Source organism: Tachypleus tridentatus, chromosome 10 (assembly GCF_004210375.1).
Source record: "Tachypleus tridentatus isolate NWPU-2018 chromosome 10, ASM421037v1, whole genome shotgun sequence".
Lineage (NCBI taxonomy): Eukaryota > Metazoa > Arthropoda > Merostomata > Xiphosura > Limulidae > Tachypleus > Tachypleus tridentatus.
The window spans coordinates 13,373,665-13,392,772 of NC_134834.1; the positions used below are offsets into that span (position 1 = coordinate 13,373,665).

Genomic DNA, 19,108 nt, shown 5'->3' on the forward strand with positions numbered 1-19,108 from the left:
GTGACTAGGAATGATAGGAAGAAAAAAAGAGTGATACAGAAAAGGCAAGAAAAAGTAAGAAACACTAGTCGTGAGTTTGATGGAAAATAAAATATGACTTGTTTATGACTGACAAAGATACGGAGAAGAGAAAAAACAGAAATATATATTCATGAGTGACTGTGCAAAAAAGGGAGAAAGAAAGAAGTGGACACAGGTTCCTTTTGTGACTATTAGTGAGAGAAAAAATAAGACGGGTTCCTTTTGTGACTATTAGTGAGAGAAAAAATAAGACGGGTTCCTTTTGTGACTATTAGTGAGAGAAAAATAAGACAGGTTCCTTTTGTGACTATTAGTGAGAGAAAAAATAAGACGGGTTCCTTTTGTGACTATTAGTGAGAGAAAAAATAAGACAGGTTCCTTTTGTGACTATTAGTGAGAGAATATCGACGAATATATCGAGATTTTACCCTAAGGAAAGAGGCAGAACTGAAGAAAGCATACCTGAAGACGATATGCACCGTAAGGAGGGGACGCTTGCCACAGACGAGAATCCTTGGTACCACTCCTGGCACTGAGGGCGAAGTGAACTGTACCGTGAATCCTCAAGTTAAATTGTCTCAGTTTGCCATAAGCGACTGCACTCTGAGGTTCCGATACTAATTACTCTTTGGCCTACAGTTGTTCTGCCACGCGGAGCTGGTACTGTACCGTGTCAATCATGGAACGGAAACACTGTGAGTTCCTACCCTTGACTCTCTACTGCCTTTGTTAGAACCGCATTACATAGTCAGTTTCACTGTTTGTTTATTTCTTATCGTTTTCTATTGTACTCCAAGTTAATTCAAATTATTTATTAAAAAACACACTACATATTCACAGAACATTCACGTTCAGTATTTAATAAAATCAGACATGCACTTCTGGTGTGTTTTGGAACATTATTACCTTTTGTCGTTAAGGGGAAGTAAATAAAATACATTGTGACGAAAGTTTTCTCGCAACCAAATCTCTATTGGTTTATTCTTTGTCCGTTTACCCGTCCATACGACTGTCCGTCTTTCCAACTTTCTAGATATTTAAATACGTGTCAAGTCTGCAGATAAGATAAGTATGGCGCTGTCTGTCTGTCCGTATAGTTTATTTACATGCACATTCACTTATCAGTTTATGACTTTTCGAAAAAATGAAACATTCATATCTGGATGTTAATTTGTAATCGCATATTTACGAGTCTTCAATCACCAGTGAGAAAGTTTATCGGGATATCCTATAGCTTTGTATTAATTTATTTATAATGTTGGTGTGAGGTCTTCAGGTCTTCATTTATCTAGAAGAAAAACGTATCAATAACTTTGTGCCGTTTGAAACTAACTATTACCTTAAATGTTAACTTGGTAGCCATCATATTAAACCTGAAGGTAACGGTGAATACGTAAGAAAAACTATTAACATTAGCGATTTAGGTCCGGCATGACCAGGTGGTTAAGGCATTCGACTCGCAATCTGAAGGTCGCGGGTTCGAATCCCCGTCACATCGAATAAGCTCGCCCATTTTAGCCGTTGGGGCGTTATAATGTCGCGGTCGATCACACTATTCTTTGGTAAAAGATTAGTCCAAGAGCTAGCGGTGAATAGTGGTGGTGAACTGCCTTCTCTCTAGTGTTACACAATTAAATAATGTACGGCTAGCGAAGATAGCCCTCGTGTAATTTTGCACGAAATTCAAAACAAACCAAGATGATTTACTGTGTCATCGAACTTTCAAAGTCCCATGCTGTTGTTTTTTATGGGTTTTAAACGACCCATAAAGTGTGATAAATACTGATTATTCTAAAGGTAATGTAGGGTATTTTCTAAAATATCTTGTGTGCAATTCCACATTAATGTACAAAATAATAATGTTTTTAATAGAAAAAACATCAAGCTTGTGTCTTCCACACTATTTTTAGTCCTGAGGTCGTTGCTTTCGTATCATCTTTAGTACTGAGAGCAGCATGAAGATATATACAGTGTGATATATACAGAGACAGGAAGAAGTGGATACAGTAGCTATTCGTGACTGAGTGTGATACATACAGAGACAGGAAGAAGTGAAGACAGTAGCTATTCGTGACTGAGTGTGATATATACAGAGACAGGAAGAAGTGGATACATTATCTATTCGTGACTGAGTGTGATACATACAGAGACAGGAAGAAGTGGATACAGTATCTATTCGTGACTGAGTGTGATACATACAGAGACAGGAAGAAGTGGAGACAGTATCTATTCGTGACTGAGTGTGATATATACAGAGACAGGAAGAAGTGGAGACAGTAGCTATTCGTGACTGAGTGTGATACATACAGAGACAGGAAGAAGTGAAGACAGTAGCTATTCGTGACTGAGTGTGATATATACAGAGACAGGAAGAAGTGGATACATTATCTATTCGTGACTGAGTGTGATACATACAGAGACAGGAAGAAGTGGATACAGTATCTATTCGTGACTGAGTGTGATACATACAGAGACAGGAAGAAGTGGAGACAGTATCTATTCGTGACTGAGTGTGATATATACAGAGACAGGAAGAAGTGGAGACAGTATCTATTCGTGACTGAGTGTGATACATACAGAGACAGGAAGAAGTGGAGACAGTATCTATTCGTGACTGAGTGTGATATATACAGAGACAGGAAGAAGTGGAGACAGTATCTATTCGTGACTGAGTGTGATACATACAGAGACAGGACGAAGTGGAGACAGTAGCTATTCGTGACTGAGTGTGATATATACAAAGACAGGAAGAAGTGGATACAGTAGCTATTCGTGACTGAGTGTGATACATACAGAGACAGGAAGAAGTGGATACAGTAGCTATTCGTGACTGAGTGTGATACATACAGAGACAGGACGAAGTGGAGACAGTAGCTATTCGTGACTGAGTGTGATATATACAAAGACAGGAAGAAGTGGATACAGAAGCTATTCGTGACTGAGTGTGATATATACAGAGACAGGAAGAAGTGGAGACAGTAGCTATTCGTGACTGAGTGTGATACATACAGAGACAGGAAGAAGTGAAGACAGTATCTATTCGTGACTGAGTGTGATACATACAGAGACAGGAAGAAGTGGAGACAGTATCTATTCGTGACTGAGTGTGATATATACAGAGACAGGAAGAAGTGAAGACAGTATCTATTCGTGACTGAGTGTGATATATACAGAGACAGGAAGAAGTGAAGACAGTAGCTATTCGTGACTGAGTGTGATACATACAGAGACAGGAAGAAGTGGAGACAGTATCTATTCGTGACTGAGTGTGATATATACAGAGACAGGAAGAAGTGAAGACAGTATCTATTCGTGACTGAATGTGATACATACAGAGACAGGAAGAAGTGAAGACAGTATCTATTCGTGACTGAGTGTGATACATACAGAGACAGGAAGAAGTGGATACAGTATCTATTCGTGACTGAGTGTGATACATACAGAGACAGGAAGAAGTGAAGACAGTATCTATTCGTGACTGAGTGTGATACATACAGAGACAGGAAGAAGTGGAGACAGTATCTCTTCGTGACTGAGTGTGATATATACAGAGACAGGAAGAAGTGAAGACAGTAGCTATTCGTGACTGAGTGTGATACATACAGAGACAGGAAGAAGTGGATACAGTATCTATTCGTGACTGAGTGTGATACATACAGAGACAGGAAGAAGTGAAGACAGTAGCTATTCGTGACTGAGTGTGATACATACAGAGACAGGAAGAAGTGGAGACAGTATCTCTTCGTGACTGAGTGTGATATATACAGAGACAGGAAGAAGTGAAGACAGTAGCTATTCGTGACTGAGTGTGATATATACAGAGACAGGAAGAAGTGAAGACAGTAGCTATTCGTGACTGAGTGTGATACATACAGAGACAGGAAGAAGTGGATACAGTATCTATTCGTGACTGAGTGTGATATATACAGAGACAGGAAGAAGTGAAGACAGTATCTATTCGTGACTGAGTGTGATACATACAGAGACAGGAAGAAGTGGAGACAGTATCTCTTCGTGACTGAGTGTGATATATACAGAGACAGGAAGAAGTGAAGACAGTAGCTATTCGTGACTGAGTGTGATATATACAGAGACAGGAAGAAGTGAAGACAGTAGCTATTCGTGACTGAGTGTGATATATACAGAGACAGGAAGAAGTGGAGACAGTATCTATTCGTGACTGAGTGTGATATATACAAAGACAGGAAGAAGTGGATACAGTAGCTATTCGTGACTGAGTGTGATACATACAGAGACAGGAAGAAGTGAAGACAGTATCTATTCGTGACTGAGTGTGATACATACAGAGACAGGAAGAAGTGGAGACAGTATCTATTCGTGACTGAGTGTGATATATACAGAGACAGGAAGAAGTGAAGACAGTAGCTATTCGTGACTGAGTGTGATATATACAGAGACAGGAAGAAGTGAAGACAGTAGCTATTCGTGACTGAGTGTGATACATACAGAGACAGGAAGAAGTGGAGACAGTATCTATTCGTGACTGAGTGTGATATATACAGAGACAGGAAGAAGTGAAGACAGTATCTATTCGTGACTGAGTGTGATATATACAGAGACAGGAAGAAGTGAAGACAGTAGCTATTCGTGACTGAGTGTGATACATACAGAGACAGGAAGAAGTGGAGACAGTATCTATTCGTGACTGAGTGTGATATATACAGAGACAGGAAGAAGTGAAGACAGTATCTATTCGTGACTGAGTGTGATATATACAAAGACAGGAAGAAGTGGATACAGTAGCTATTCGTGACTGAGTGTGATACATACAGAGACAGGAAGAAGTGGATACAGTAGCTATTCGTGACTGAGTGTGATACATACAGAGACAGGACGAAGTGGAGACAGTAGCTATTCGTGACTGAGTGTGATATATACAAAGACAGGAAGAAGTGGATACAGTAGCTATTCGTGACTGAGTGTGATATATACAGAGACAGGAAGAAGTGGAGACAGTAGCTATTCGTGACTGAGTGTGATACATACAGAGACAGGAAGAAGTGAAGACAGTATCTATTCGTGACTGAGTGTGATACATACAGAGACAGGAAGAAGTGGAGACAGTATCTCTTCGTGACTGAGTGTGATACATACAGAGACAGGAAGAAGTGGATACAGTATCTATTCGTGACTGAGTGTGATACATACAGAGACAGGAAGAAGTGAAGACAGTATCTATTCGTGACTGAGTGTGATACATACAGAGACAGGAAGAAGTGGAGACAGTATCTATTCGTGACTGAGTGTGATATATACAGAGACAGGAAGAAGTGAAGACAGTAGCTATTCGTGACTGAGTGTGATATATACAGAGACAGGAAGAAGTGAAGACAGTAGCTATTCGTGACTGAGTGTGATACATACAGAGACAGGAAGAAGTGGAGACAGTATCTATTCGTGACTGAGTGTGATATATACAGAGACAGGAAGAAGTGAAAGACAGTATCTATTCGTGACTGAGTGTGATATATACAGAGACAGGAAGAAGTGAAGACAGTAGCTATTCGTGACTGAGTGTGATACATACAGAGACAGAAAGAAGTGGAGACAGTATCTATTCGTGACTGAGTGTGATATATACAGAGACAGGAAGAAGTGAAGACAGTATCTATTCGTGACTGAGTGTGATACATACAGAGACAGGAAGAAGTGAAGACAGTAGCTATTCGTGACTGAGTGTGATATATACAGAGACAGGAAGAAGTGAAGACAGTATCTATTCGTGACTGAGTGTGATATATACAGAGACAGGAAGAAGTGAAGACAGTAGCTATTCGTGACTGAGTGTGATACATACAGAGACAGGAAGAAGTGGAGACAGTATCTATTCGTGACTGAGTGTGATATATACAGAGACAGGAAGAAGTGAAGACAGTATCTATTCGTGACTGAGTGTGATATATACAAAGACAGGAAGAAGTGGATACAGTAGCTATTCGTGACTGAGTGTGATACATACAGAGACAGGAAGAAGTGGATACAGTAGCTATTCGTGACTGAGTGTGATACATACAGAGACAGGACAGAAGTGGAGACAGTAGCTATTCGTGACTGAGTGTGATATATACAAAGACAGGAAGAAGTGGATACAGTAGCTATTCGTGACTGAGTGTGATATATACAGAGACAGGAAGAAGTGGAGACAGTAGCTATTCGTGACTGAGTGTGATACATACAGAGACAGGAAGAAGTGAAGACAGTATCTATTCGTGACTGAGTGTGATACATACAGAGACAGGAAGAAGTGGAGACAGTATCTCTTCGTGACTGAGTGTGATACATACAGAGACAGGAAGAAGTGGATACAGTATCTATTCGTGACTGAGTGTGATACATACAGAGACAGGAAGAAGTGAAGACAGTATCTATTCGTGACTGAGTGTGATACATACAGAGACAGGAAGAAGTGGAGACAGTATCTATTCGTGACTGAGTGTGATATATACAGAGACAGGAAGAAGTGAAGACAGTAGCTATTCGTGACTGAGTGTGATATATACAGAGACAGGAAGAAGTGAAGACAGTAGCTATTCGTGACTGAGTGTGATACATACAGAGACAGGAAGAAGTGGAGACAGTATCTATTCGTGACTGAGTGTGATATATACAGAGACAGGAAGAAGTGAAGACAGTATCTATTCGTGACTGAGTGTGATATATACAGAGACAGGAAGAAGTGAAGACAGTAGCTATTCGTGACTGAGTGTGATACATACAGAGACAGGAAGAAGTGGAGACAGTATCTATTCGTGACTGAGTGTGATATATACAGAGACAGGAAGAAGTGAAGACAGTATCTATTCGTGACTGAGTGTGATACATACAGAGACAGGAAGAAGTGAAGACAGTAGCTATTCGTGACTGAGTGTGATACATACAGAGACAGGAAGAAGTGGAGACAGTATCTATTCGTGACTGAGTGTGATATATACAGAGACAGGAAGAAGTGAAGACAGTATCTATTCGTGACTGAGTGTGATATATACAAAGACAGGAAGAAGTGGATACAGTAGCTATTCGTGACTGAGTGTGATACATACAGAGACAGGAAGAAGTGGATACAGTAGCTATTCGTGACTGAGTGTGATACATACAGAGACAGGAAGAAGTGGAGACAGTAGCTATTCGTGACTGAGTGTGATATATACAAAGACAGGAAGAAGTGGATACAGTAGCTATTCGTGACTGAGTGTGATATATACAGAGACAGGAAGAAGTGGAGACAGTAGCTATTCGTGACTGAGTGTGATACATACAGAGACAGGAAGAAGTGAAGACAGTATCTATTCGTGACTGAGTGTGATACATACAGAGACAGGAAGAAGTGGAGACAGTATCTCTTCGTGACTGAGTGTGATACATACAGAGACAGGAAGAAGTGGATACAGTATCTATTCGTGACTGAGTGTGACACATACAGAGACAGGAAGAAGTGAAGACAGTATCTATTCGTGACTGAGTGTGATACATACAGAGACAGGAAGAAGTGGAGACAGTATCTATTTGTGACTGAGTGTGATATATACAGAGACAGGAAGAAGTGAAGACAGTAGCTATTCGTGACTGAGTGTGATATATACAGAGACAGGAAGAAGTGAAGACAGTAGCTATTCGTGACTGAGTGTGATACATACAGAGACAGGAAGAAGTGGAGACAGTATCTATTCGTGACTGAGTGTGATATATACAGAGACAGGAAGAAGTGAAGACAGTATCTATTCGTGACTGAGTGTGATATATACAGAGACAGGAAGAAGTGAAGACAGTAGCTATTCGTGACTGAGTGTGATACATACAGAGACAGGAAGAAGTGGAGACAGTATCTATTCGTGACTGAGTGTGATATATACAGAGACAGGAAGAAGTGAAGACAGTATCTATTCGTGACTGAGTGTGATACATACAGAGACAGGAAGAAGTGAAGACAGTATCTATTCGTGACTGAGTGTGATACATACAGAGACAGGAAGAAGTGGATACAGTATCTATTCGTGACTGAGTGTGATACATACAGAGACAGGAAGAAGTGAAGACAGTATCTATTCGTGACTGAGTGTGATACATACAGAGACAGGAAGAAGTGGAGACAGTATCTCTTCGTGACTGAGTGTGATATATACAGAGACAGGAAGAAGTGAAGACAGTAGCTATTCGTGACTGAGTGTGATATATACAGAGACAGGAAGAAGTGAAGACAGTAGCTATTCGTGACTGAGTGTGATACATACAGAGACAGGAAGAAGTGAAGACAGTAGCTATTCGTGACTGAGTGTGATACATACAGAGACAGGAAGAAGTGGAGACAGTATCTCTTCGTGACTGAGTGTGATATATACAGAGACAGGAAGAAGTGAAGACAGTAGCTATTCGTGACTGAGTGTGATATATACAGAGACAGGAAGAAGTGAAGACAGTAGCTATTCGTGACTGAGTGTGATACATACAGAGACAGGAAGAAGTGGATACAGTATCTATTCGTGACTGAGTGTGATATATACAGAGACAGGAAGAAGTGAAGACAGTAGCTATTCGTGACTGAGTGTGATACATACAGAGACAGGAAGAAGTGGAGACAGTATCTCTTCGTGACTGAGTGTGATATATACAGAGACAGGAAGAAGTGAAGACAGTAGCTATTCGTGACTGAGTGTGATATATACAGAGACAGGAAGAAGTGAAGACAGTAGCTATTCGTGACTGAGTGTGATACATACAGAGACAGGAAGAAGTGGAGACAGTATCTATTCGTGACTGAGTGTGATATATACAGAGACAGGAAGAAGTGGATACAGTATCTATTCGTGACTGAGTGTGATATATACAGAGACAGGAAGAAGTGAAGACAGTAGCTATTCGTGACTGAGTGTGATACATACAGAGACAGGAAGAAGTGGATACAGTATCTATTCGTGACTGAGTGTGATACATACAGAGACAGGAAGAAGTGAAGACAGTAGCTATTCGTGACTGACTGTGATACATACAGAGACAGGAAGAAGTGGAGACAGTATCTCTTCGTGACTGAGTGTGATATATACAGAGACAGGAAGAAGTGAAGACAGTAGCTATTCGTGACTGAGTGTGATATATACAGAGACAGGAAGAAGTGAAGACAGTAGCTATTCGTGACTGAGTGTGATACATACAGAGACAGGAAGAAGTGGATACAGTATCTATTCGTGACTGAGTGTGATATATACAGAGACAGGAAGAAGTGAAGACAGTAGCTATTCGTGACTGAGTGTGATACATACAGAGACAGGAAGAAGTGGAGACAGTATCTATTCGTGACTGAGTGTGATATATACAGAGACAGGAAGAAGTGAAGACAGTATCTATTCGTGACTGAGTGTGATACATACAGAGACAGGAAGAAGTGAAGACAGTATCTATTCGTGACTGAGTGTGATATATACAGAGACAGGAAGAAGTGGAGACAGTATCTATTCATGACTGAGTGTGATACATACAGAGACAGGAAGAAGTGGAGACAGTATCTATTCGTGACTGAGTGTGATATATACAGAGACAGGAAGAAGTGGAGACAGTATCTATTCGTGACTGAGTGTGATACATACAGAGACAGGAAGAAGTGGAGACAGTATCTATTCGTGACTGAGTGTGATACATACAGAGACAGGAAGAAGTGGAGACAGTATCTATTCGTGACTGAGTGTGATATATACAGAGACAGGAAGAAGTGGAGACAGTATCTATTCGTGACTGAATATGATATATACAGAGTATTGTCTGCTAGTTTTTGAAAGTAATCTCAAACAGTACGCACACGTGTATATAGTATACACCAATAGTCATATGTTATCCAACGTGTAACATACATACACATTTATATAAGTTATAACAAATAATTTCAAGTTGTGATCGGTCAAACACAACATCACAAAACAGGTTGGTAATCAGATAATTTGCATAATAGCAGTAAAAGGTGTAACTATGTACAGGTTTTGTTAATAACGTACAAGGGGATCCAGGGAATATTCTCTTCCTGTACGTAGTTTCTAGAGCTTGAACAACAATGAAACTAAAATCACAGACTCCAGTACTTAAACTCACAACGTTCCACTGTTGATCACCACGGTTGGTAACACCCCCGCAACGCCATTTAAATAGTTAAAAACAGCCGATGATTATATTATACATTTTAACAACCTTGTTATAATAAAACGTGACAACCACCCTCAAACTGTTAAATATTGTTGTGATATAAATATTATTCTGCTCTCCTTATGTTTGTTTGTTTGAAATTAATCACAAAGCTAAATTAATGGGCTATCTGTGCTTTGCCTATTACGGGTATCGAGAACCGGTTTCAAGCAGTGTGATAGACATACCACCGTGCCCCCTTGGGTGGGAGCTCTTTGTGCAAACCTATATTAGTAAGCAACGTAACCCCCAAAACTACCCTTTAAAATTAAAATTGCGAACTGGAAAACACAAAATTGGAACTAAGTTTCCTGTCTGTTTGTTTTTAAGCAACACAATGAGCTATCTACGATCTGCCCACCGCAGATATCGAAACAAGAATTGTACAGGTAGGCCAGTCTTTGTCAGTAGCAAAGAAATGAAACAATATGAACCAATATGGAGTTCACATGAATGACTGAATGTTGACCAGAGCTACTTAGCAATTCTCCTTGTGAATGATGAATCTTGTTGTTGTGGTTTTGAATTAAGCACAAAGCTACACAATGGGCTATCTGTGCTCTGCCAACCACGGGTATCGAAACCCGGTTTTTAGCGTTGTAAGTCCGCAGACATACCGCTGAGTCACTAGGGGGCCTGAATCTTATCATGTGATGAAGTAATTTAAATGTAAAACCAAACTACTTATATATGTATCAAGTATAAGTCAGAAAGCGTCCCCAGTGGCTCATCAGTATGTCTGCGGACTTACGACGCTAAAAACCGGGATTCGATACCCGTGGTGGGGCAGAGCACAGATAGCCCATTGAGTAGCTTTGTGCTTAACTTAAACCAACAACAACAAGTCAGAAAGCTCTTTTATTAGTTGTAAAAAAATTATTGGCTGATGGCACCATAATACAGAAATTGCTTCGAACTCGGCAAGCGACACGAACTTTGAACCCTAATCTTCTTTAGAAATCTCTAAACAGTAATTCAAATTATCAGTCTCGTAGCAAATTATCACCCGATACCTCTTTTATATAATTTGTTATTGTTGCTTGACCTCACAGAGTTCCGATTGAAAGTCATACTTCTCGGTATTGTGTGTATGTGTGTGTTTTCTTATAGCAAAGCCACAAAGGGCTATCTGCTCAGCCCACCGAGGGGGAATCGAACCCCTGATTTTAGTGTTGTAAATCCGGAGACATACCGCTGTACTAGCGGGTGGGGGGGGGCTTCTCGGTATTTTAAAGAGTCAGGCCGTTGCAAGAGAAATATCTGGTGGCCTTTTTGAACCTGACGATGACCGAAGAAGGTCGAAACGTTGTTCGCTCTTCTATGTAAAGTGTTTTCTCAGCCCAAAACGAGCCGTTTTTGCATATAAATTTCTCAACAAGTGGGTTTCTCGTCATCACTGATCTGGTGGCCTGTAATTAATACAAGTACTCTAGTAATATTTGTTCTACTGGTGGTATTTTAGGCCTAGCCGATTGTGAAATTCTTTATATTTTATTGTTTTTACGTAGAGTTTTTTTTATAAAACATCATTCCAGCAGAACTCTTACAAGTTTATATTGTCAGTCTGATCGCTACTCTTTTGGAAATCTTTGGAAATTAGCAGCTCCTGTAAGTAACGTGATTTTGTGACGTCGTTTTGAAAATACTGAATTAGGAAAATTAATTGTTTGCTTCTTTTTTAATTTCGCGCAAAGCTACACGAGGGCTATCTGCGCTAGCCGTCTCTAATTTAGCACTGTAAGACTAGAGGGAAGGCAGCTAGTCATCATCACCCACCGCCAACTCTTGGGCCATTCTTTTACCAACGAATAGTGAGATTGACCGTCACTTTTTAACGCCCCCACGGCTGATAGGGCGAGCATGTTTGGAGGAAAATTAGTTAATTCTGTACTTAAATTTAAAAAAAAATTAATCAGGCTCCGATCTTGAAATACCAGCAGAAACAGTCATGGTTCTGTTGTTTGATTGGTTGATTGTTTGGAATTAGGCACAAAGCTACACAGTGGGCTATCTGTTCTCTGCTCACCACGGGTATCGAAACCTGGTTTCTAGCGGTTCTGATGTAATTTTTTGTTGTTGAATTCAAATATTATTTCCATAATTTTTTTCAGTATTATTCGTAAAAAAATATGAATTATTTTGGGGTTTGTCTGGCCGAACACTATTATAACTGATCGTTAATTAATTATAACTGTGAATTAATAGCCAAGAACATTTTATTGGACTTTGTTTAATGTTTTATTACGTTAAATTCGTAATTCTGATTCGTACGCCTAACCCTAAAATAATTGAAATAAAAAAACGCATCTTTACCAGTCCAGGAAAACGTTTCAAACTTTAATGTCCAACATTCAGTTGAATAAACAGTAAATGTGTTATAGGGATCATATAATATAGCCCAATCTCTACATAACGGTATTAACATACATAATATATCATATGTTTTCTGTGTGCAATACGCGGATTGCCAACTGTGTGTTTTCAACACGTTTGTCAGGAGCCCTACCGTACAATTTATTAAATATTAAACGTAAGTTCAGTCTAAACAATCGCAAAGAGAACGGTTTTGGACGTATCTTTCAGAGACAATTTCGATATAAGGTTTTGCTTGTTAATTGATAAAAATACAAGATTCTAAAGTCTCCATACTAGTTGGTCCTAAGGGAGTAAGTTCGGTATATATCAGTAAAGCCTCATTTTCAGTATTATTAATTAACAACCTTTTAATGTTTCTACTATCAACATTTGTATGTTTAAATTTCAACTGAGATACGAAAGATATCACCTGCGAATCGGTAAGGATTGGTCTGTTTTGTTTTGAATTTCGTGAAAGCTACGCGACAGCTATCTGCGCTAGCCGTCCCTAATTTAGCAGTGTAAGACTAGATGGAAGGCAGCTAGTCATCACCACCCACCGCCAATTCTTGGGCTACCCTTGTAGCAATGAGTAGTGGAATTGACTGTCACATTGTAAGGCCCCCGCGTTTGAAAGGGCGAGGAAGTTAGGTGTGACGGGGATTCGAACCTGCGACCTTCAGATTACGAGTCCCTAACTTACCAGTGTAAAACTAAAGGTAAGGCAGCTAGTCATCACCAACTCTTGGGCTACTCTTTCACAAACGAATAGCGGGATTGACCGTCACATTACAACGTTCCCACGGCTGAAAAGACTCCCATGTTTCATGAGCTTGGCCGTTAAGCGCATGATGTGCTGACGGGTTTAGTTAATCACCTGAAACTACATTTAGCAGCACCAACGATGAAAGAGTGTGGGAAACGTAACCAATAAACACGCCCACAAATTTCGTTTCAAAGTAAAAAAAAAACCAAATCAAAACCGGATCCAGTAAAGGGTTTTCTCAACAAAATACTCCCTCCGGTTCATGAGAAGCAATTTAATTTGTCAAATTAACTGTGCCCTGCGTTAAAGAAAATGAACATTTTAAACAATCATTAGAGTAATGGCCACATGTTACTAATTTAAGTTTTCATTGAACTAAAACTTTGCTCTTTGACAAATTTTAGTCGGTAGGTGAAACTTTTAAAACAATTTGTTAATTACGTTCACGTTATATTAATTAAAAGCTTATTTTTGTTGCAGAGAGATGGACGCAAGAGACAATCTTTTGAAACTTATAAACAGTTCATTAATGTTTGATGTGCTGACTATTTTCCTTACTCCCACAGTGTGACAAGTGGGCGTCACAAAATGTGATATAAAATGAGAATCTGTCAGAGTGAGTTATCAAGGTTAAATATAAGTAAATGGAAGATATTATACTACGTGGATATGTTATCTGCGCTAGCCGTCCTTTAGTTTGCAGTGTAAGACTACAGGGAAGGTAGCTAGTCATCACCACCCACTGCCAACTCTTGGGCTTTTACCGACGAATAGTGGGAATGACCGTCACATTATAACGCCCATAATGTGTACACACTGAAAATGTTGCTTACGTGTAAGTTCTCTTGACAACTTTCCAGATACGAATGAAGACAAACAGACAAATGTTCTGTTGTTTGTTTTGAATTTCGCGCAAAGCTACACCAGGGCTATCTGCGCTAGCCGTCCCTAATTTAGCAGTGTAAGACTAGAGGTAAGGCAGCTAGTCATCACCACCCACTGCTAACTCTTGGGCTACTTTTTTACCGACGAATAGTGGGATTGACCGTCACATTATAACGCCCCCACCGCTGAAATGGCGAACATGTTTGGTGCGACGGGGATTCGAACCTGTGACCCTCAGATTACGCGTCGAACGCCTTAACCCACCTGGCCATGCCGGGCCAGCAGAGTTTTGTTAAATTATATCTAAACATACTTTGTTAACAGAAAATATTACTTTCTCCCCACTGGTCACTTCTAATTAATACACTCCGATGTATCAGAGGTAAGTAGAATGACTTAGAAAGCTAAAGTCTGGGTTTTGATTCCTGTGCTGAACAGAGTGCAAATGGTCAATCATGCAACTTTGCGCTAAAAACAACAATGTATTTAACCATTTTGACCTGAATATAACGCAATAGTAAATGGCCTGTGGCGGTCACTTAATCAATTATTTTTATACGTTTCGGCCCTATGCAGTCTTGAAGAATCCTGATTGGATGAAAAATCACCAAAGTTGATGATGATTACTTTTACGCGCGCTGATTTTAGCCTGCGTGATGAATGTGTACTTTTGTCGATCGGCGTTTCCCCGACACAGAGAAAGTACCCTGTAAAAGTGTTTACCCTGCAATACTTCGCAGTACTGTAAGAAAGATGAGGGTTTCCGTATTACTACTACTAACGCTAGTTGTCGTGTCCCCTTGGACACCAGACAAGTTGCGTGCCGGATTCAGTTAGCTTTTTGTAATGTGATTATCTCCAATTTAAATACATATGCCATTTTATTGCTAGATGCCTTTGAATTATTAAAGTGAAATGAGGGCATTTTGTATCACTCTTAGCATGAGATAGCACCACGAACATTCTAAAGTTAACACTAATTTGATGTAATACAAACGAGAGACTCAAACTATGTTTGAATTGTTCATGTTATGAAAGGAAATTAGCAGCAAATGAAAGAGTGGATGCGGTGGGCAGAGTTCATTTAGAAAAGACGAAATTCACTAGAGACCTCTGGAATACATACGACTCTACTTTTTTTATGTTCCAGACATCGATGCTAAAGAGCGCCCCTTTAAATAAACGTGTAAGAGTACACCATACGTACACTTCAAAAATAGCATGTCTCAGAAACTCCGTAATAACTAAATTAAAATTAGAACATAAATAATAACATCACGTGCTTTAAGTATTAAAATGTTGTTTACTGAATCTGAGGAAAAAAAACTCGGAATAAAAACACCTTACCAGATATTCCTTCGTACGTCCACCATTCTTCCCAGCTTCCACTAGATACTGGAAAATGAAATAATGAAATTTATATTTTTTTAAAAGTTATATAAATAAGGTTATAAGACTGTATGGTGAAATAAAAGATACACAAATTATAAGTTACAACCACTTCAACATGTTGCGTCCATATTAATAACCTACCTTTGTTATTTCAGCCAATCCCCTTAAAATTTATATTAAACTGTCTGTTTTTCTTATAGAAAAGCCACATCGGGATATCTGGTCAGCCCACCGAGGGGAATTGACCCGCTGATTTTAGCGTTGTAAATCCGGAGACATATCGCTGTACTAGCGAGCGGTTATATTAAATTGTTGTCAAAACATGATAATAAGATATTGTATAATGGAAGGTATTTTCTTTTTTTAGTGTCTTAAGTACTGGTTTATCCAGATGGGCTGATGGTCTTTGTTTAGCAGATACTCAAGGGTCTAATGGTTTTAATTTAATAAATAGTGAAGTACTGGTTTACCCAGAAGGACTAATGGTTCTAATTTAACAGATACTGGAGTACCAGTTTATAATAAAACAGAGAACAAGGTTTCAGGCCCGGCATGGCCAGGCGGGTTAAGGCGTTGGACTCGTAATAAGCGGGTCGTGGGTTTGAATCTCGGTCGCACCAAACATGCTCGCCCTTTCAGCCGTGGGGGCGTTATAATGTTTCGGTCAGTCCCACTATTCGTTGGTGAAACAGTAGCCCAAGAGTTGACAGTGGGTGGTGATGACTAGCTGCCTTCCCTCTAGTCTTACACTGCTAAATTAGGGACGGCTAACGCAGATAGCCCTCAGTAGCTTTACGCAAAATTCAAAAACAAAACAAAACAAGGTTTCATATATTAATTTATTCTATTCCTGCCTGAAAGTATTTCACGAGTCGCGGCTATTGAAGATTCCATCTTTTATGCATATATATATATATATATAGTTTCACGTGTTTCAATATTGCTAGAAGCTCTCTGCACTTGTTCTACTGCGAAGACTCGTTTCTCAAACTTTAACAATTGTCATACGTGAGCTTGTTAATGACTCACATTTGTTATAAGCTATGCTCCCCGATGAGTCTAGGGACTTACAACTCTAAAACCCGAGATTCGATTTTCCAACATGGACACAACAGATAACCGAATGCTAGCTTTGTTCTATAATAAAACAAAAATATATATTACATTTTTATTTGGTGGTTTAGTTGTTACACGGAAGTTTCATCACGTTAATTTTTAATAAATGAGAGATTTTACGAAATATCTAGAAGAATTAGATTATAAATACGGTTGAGTTAGACAGTTCACAGTGAAGTAAAGATAGATTTAATCGGTTAGAGAGTTTTGTCAGTATTTTTTTGTGAGTTGCTTAATCGATAAACCGCCAAGTTGTACAAGTAAGTTTATTTTTAGCTGCGGCATAATGGCTCATAGAGCGAATCTCAGTTTCTTTATCACTGTTTTTTACCTCAAGTACAAACTTTTAGCTCATATCAGCGTCATCTCTTGACCATTTTAAGATCTAATTACACATTTGCACTGAGGAGGTCAAATATTTTCGACTCATATATAAATATCTTCTAATCTGGCTTAAAGGGTTGACATTCAAAGGTAGATGGAGATTCTGATGTGTAATGAAGTTTAATCAGTTATACGAGAACCTCAAGCTGATGCACAAAATTATAGTGAAGAGAAAGGAAACAAACGTTTGATATATTAATTTACTCTAAGCCTGTCTGAAAGAACTTTAAGAGTCGCGGCTATTGAGGATTCCCTCCTATTATTTTACTAATGATTAAAACCATTATTGATTAACATAATTAAATTTTCTTATCTCTTTATCTTTAATGAATACTTAAGTAAATATATATATATACCAGTAGAACATCGAGATTTTAAGTGTTTGAATTTCGTGTGAAGCCGCATGAGTGCTATCTGCGTTAGCCGTCCCTAATTTATGGGGTCAGACGAGAAAAAAAGTCGGCTATTCATCACCACCCACCGCCAACTCTTAGGCTACTCTTTTACCCCAACGATTAGTGGGATTGACCGTCATATTCTATGCTCCATAGGGATAAAACCGCAAGCAGCTTTGGTGTGACGGGATTCGAACCCGCAACCCTCAGATTGCGAGTCAAATGCCTTAATCACTTGGCTATGTCCGATCTGAAGTTTTGAACATTTTGTTAAAGTTGCCTTCAAGGAATAAACTATGACACTGTTATGTATTTAAAATTCCCTTTTGGTTACGTATAATATATAAGGGCTTTTGACAATTCTAAAGGACGGTCCAAAAATTAGTTATCTCTGAGCAGTATGCTAATTATTTCATAATTAAGCTTCTTCGCCTCGCCAGTAAGTATTTGGATTTATGACGCATAAAAGCGAGTTTCAAAACACCCCTGGTGGGCACAACACAAATAGCCCATTGTTTAGCTTTGTGCTTAATAATAAAACAAGCAAAGGTCTCTTTGTAGGTGATCAGTTCTTTTAAACTGGATGTTCAATGGGGTTTTATTAATAGATGGTTTGAGGTTTTCAGCTAGAAATGTTTTGTTTTCGTTTTACTACAGAGCTACAATGGAATTTTTGTACTGTATATGCTCCGGGAATCGAACCCCAAATTTAGTGCTGTACGACTGTTAAAGATGAAGACTCTTTACACACTATTCTTAGTTCATTATTCATACAGATAAAACGTTATTATATATATATATATATATTTTTATATAGTTATGACAAAGTAGGCTCCGGCATGGCCAGGTGATTAGGACGCTCCACACACAGTCTGAGGGTAACGGGCTCGAATTCTCGTCACACCAAACATGCCCTCCCTTTCAGCCGTGGGGGGGGGGGCATAGAATGTGACTGTTAAACCTAGTATTCGTTGGTAAGAAGAGTAGCCCAAGAGTTGGCGGTGAGTGTTGATGATTAGTTGCTTTTGCTCTAGTCTTACACTTTGGGAGGGCGAGCTCAGATAGTTCTCGTGTAGCTTTGCACAAAATTAAAAAAAAACAAAATAAAACAAACGATAATAAAGTACATTCTCATTCTGGGAGAGATAGCGAGTATTAGCAGCGCAAATCAAATTTTATACAAGTTACAAACACAGTAAGAATTTAAATTTGGGACAACTAATGTTTGAACCACCCTATGTTACATTTTTATTGACGGTCATTAGGGAATTGTGGGTAGTAGGACTACATTACCTAAGAATTGAATTTTATGAATATAATAGAAAGGTTTTAAAATTACCATTGTTTACTATAAATGTCATTTCCAGATGAAACAAAATTTGAGAATCAGTATTATTTGAAATATTATTAAAAAATGCACCTCTTGCGGTTGGGGTCCGTTTTTCCTTTAAAGTTAGATAAAACTAACTTCTGAGATTGTTTATTTGCTTTTGAATTTCGCACAAAGCTACTCGAGAGCTATCTGTGTTAGCCGTCCCTAATTTAGCAGTGTAAGACTAGAGAGAAGGCAGCTAGTCATCACCACCCACCGCCAACTCTTAGGCTACTC

At 39.1% G+C, this 19,108-nt stretch overlaps 1 protein-coding gene across 1 annotated transcript in view; it reads right to left on the bottom strand.

Annotated features, from left to right (window-relative positions):
* Positions 1-19,108, bottom strand: part of LOC143227965 (putative carbonic anhydrase-like protein 2) — a 122,261-nt gene that overhangs the window by 65,895 nt on the left and 37,258 nt on the right. The window contains exon 2 of the mRNA XM_076459316.1: positions 15,560-15,607. Within this exon, the coding sequence (XP_076315431.1) occupies positions 15,560-15,607 (48 nt within the window). The remainder of the gene's footprint in view (positions 1-15,559; positions 15,608-19,108) is intronic.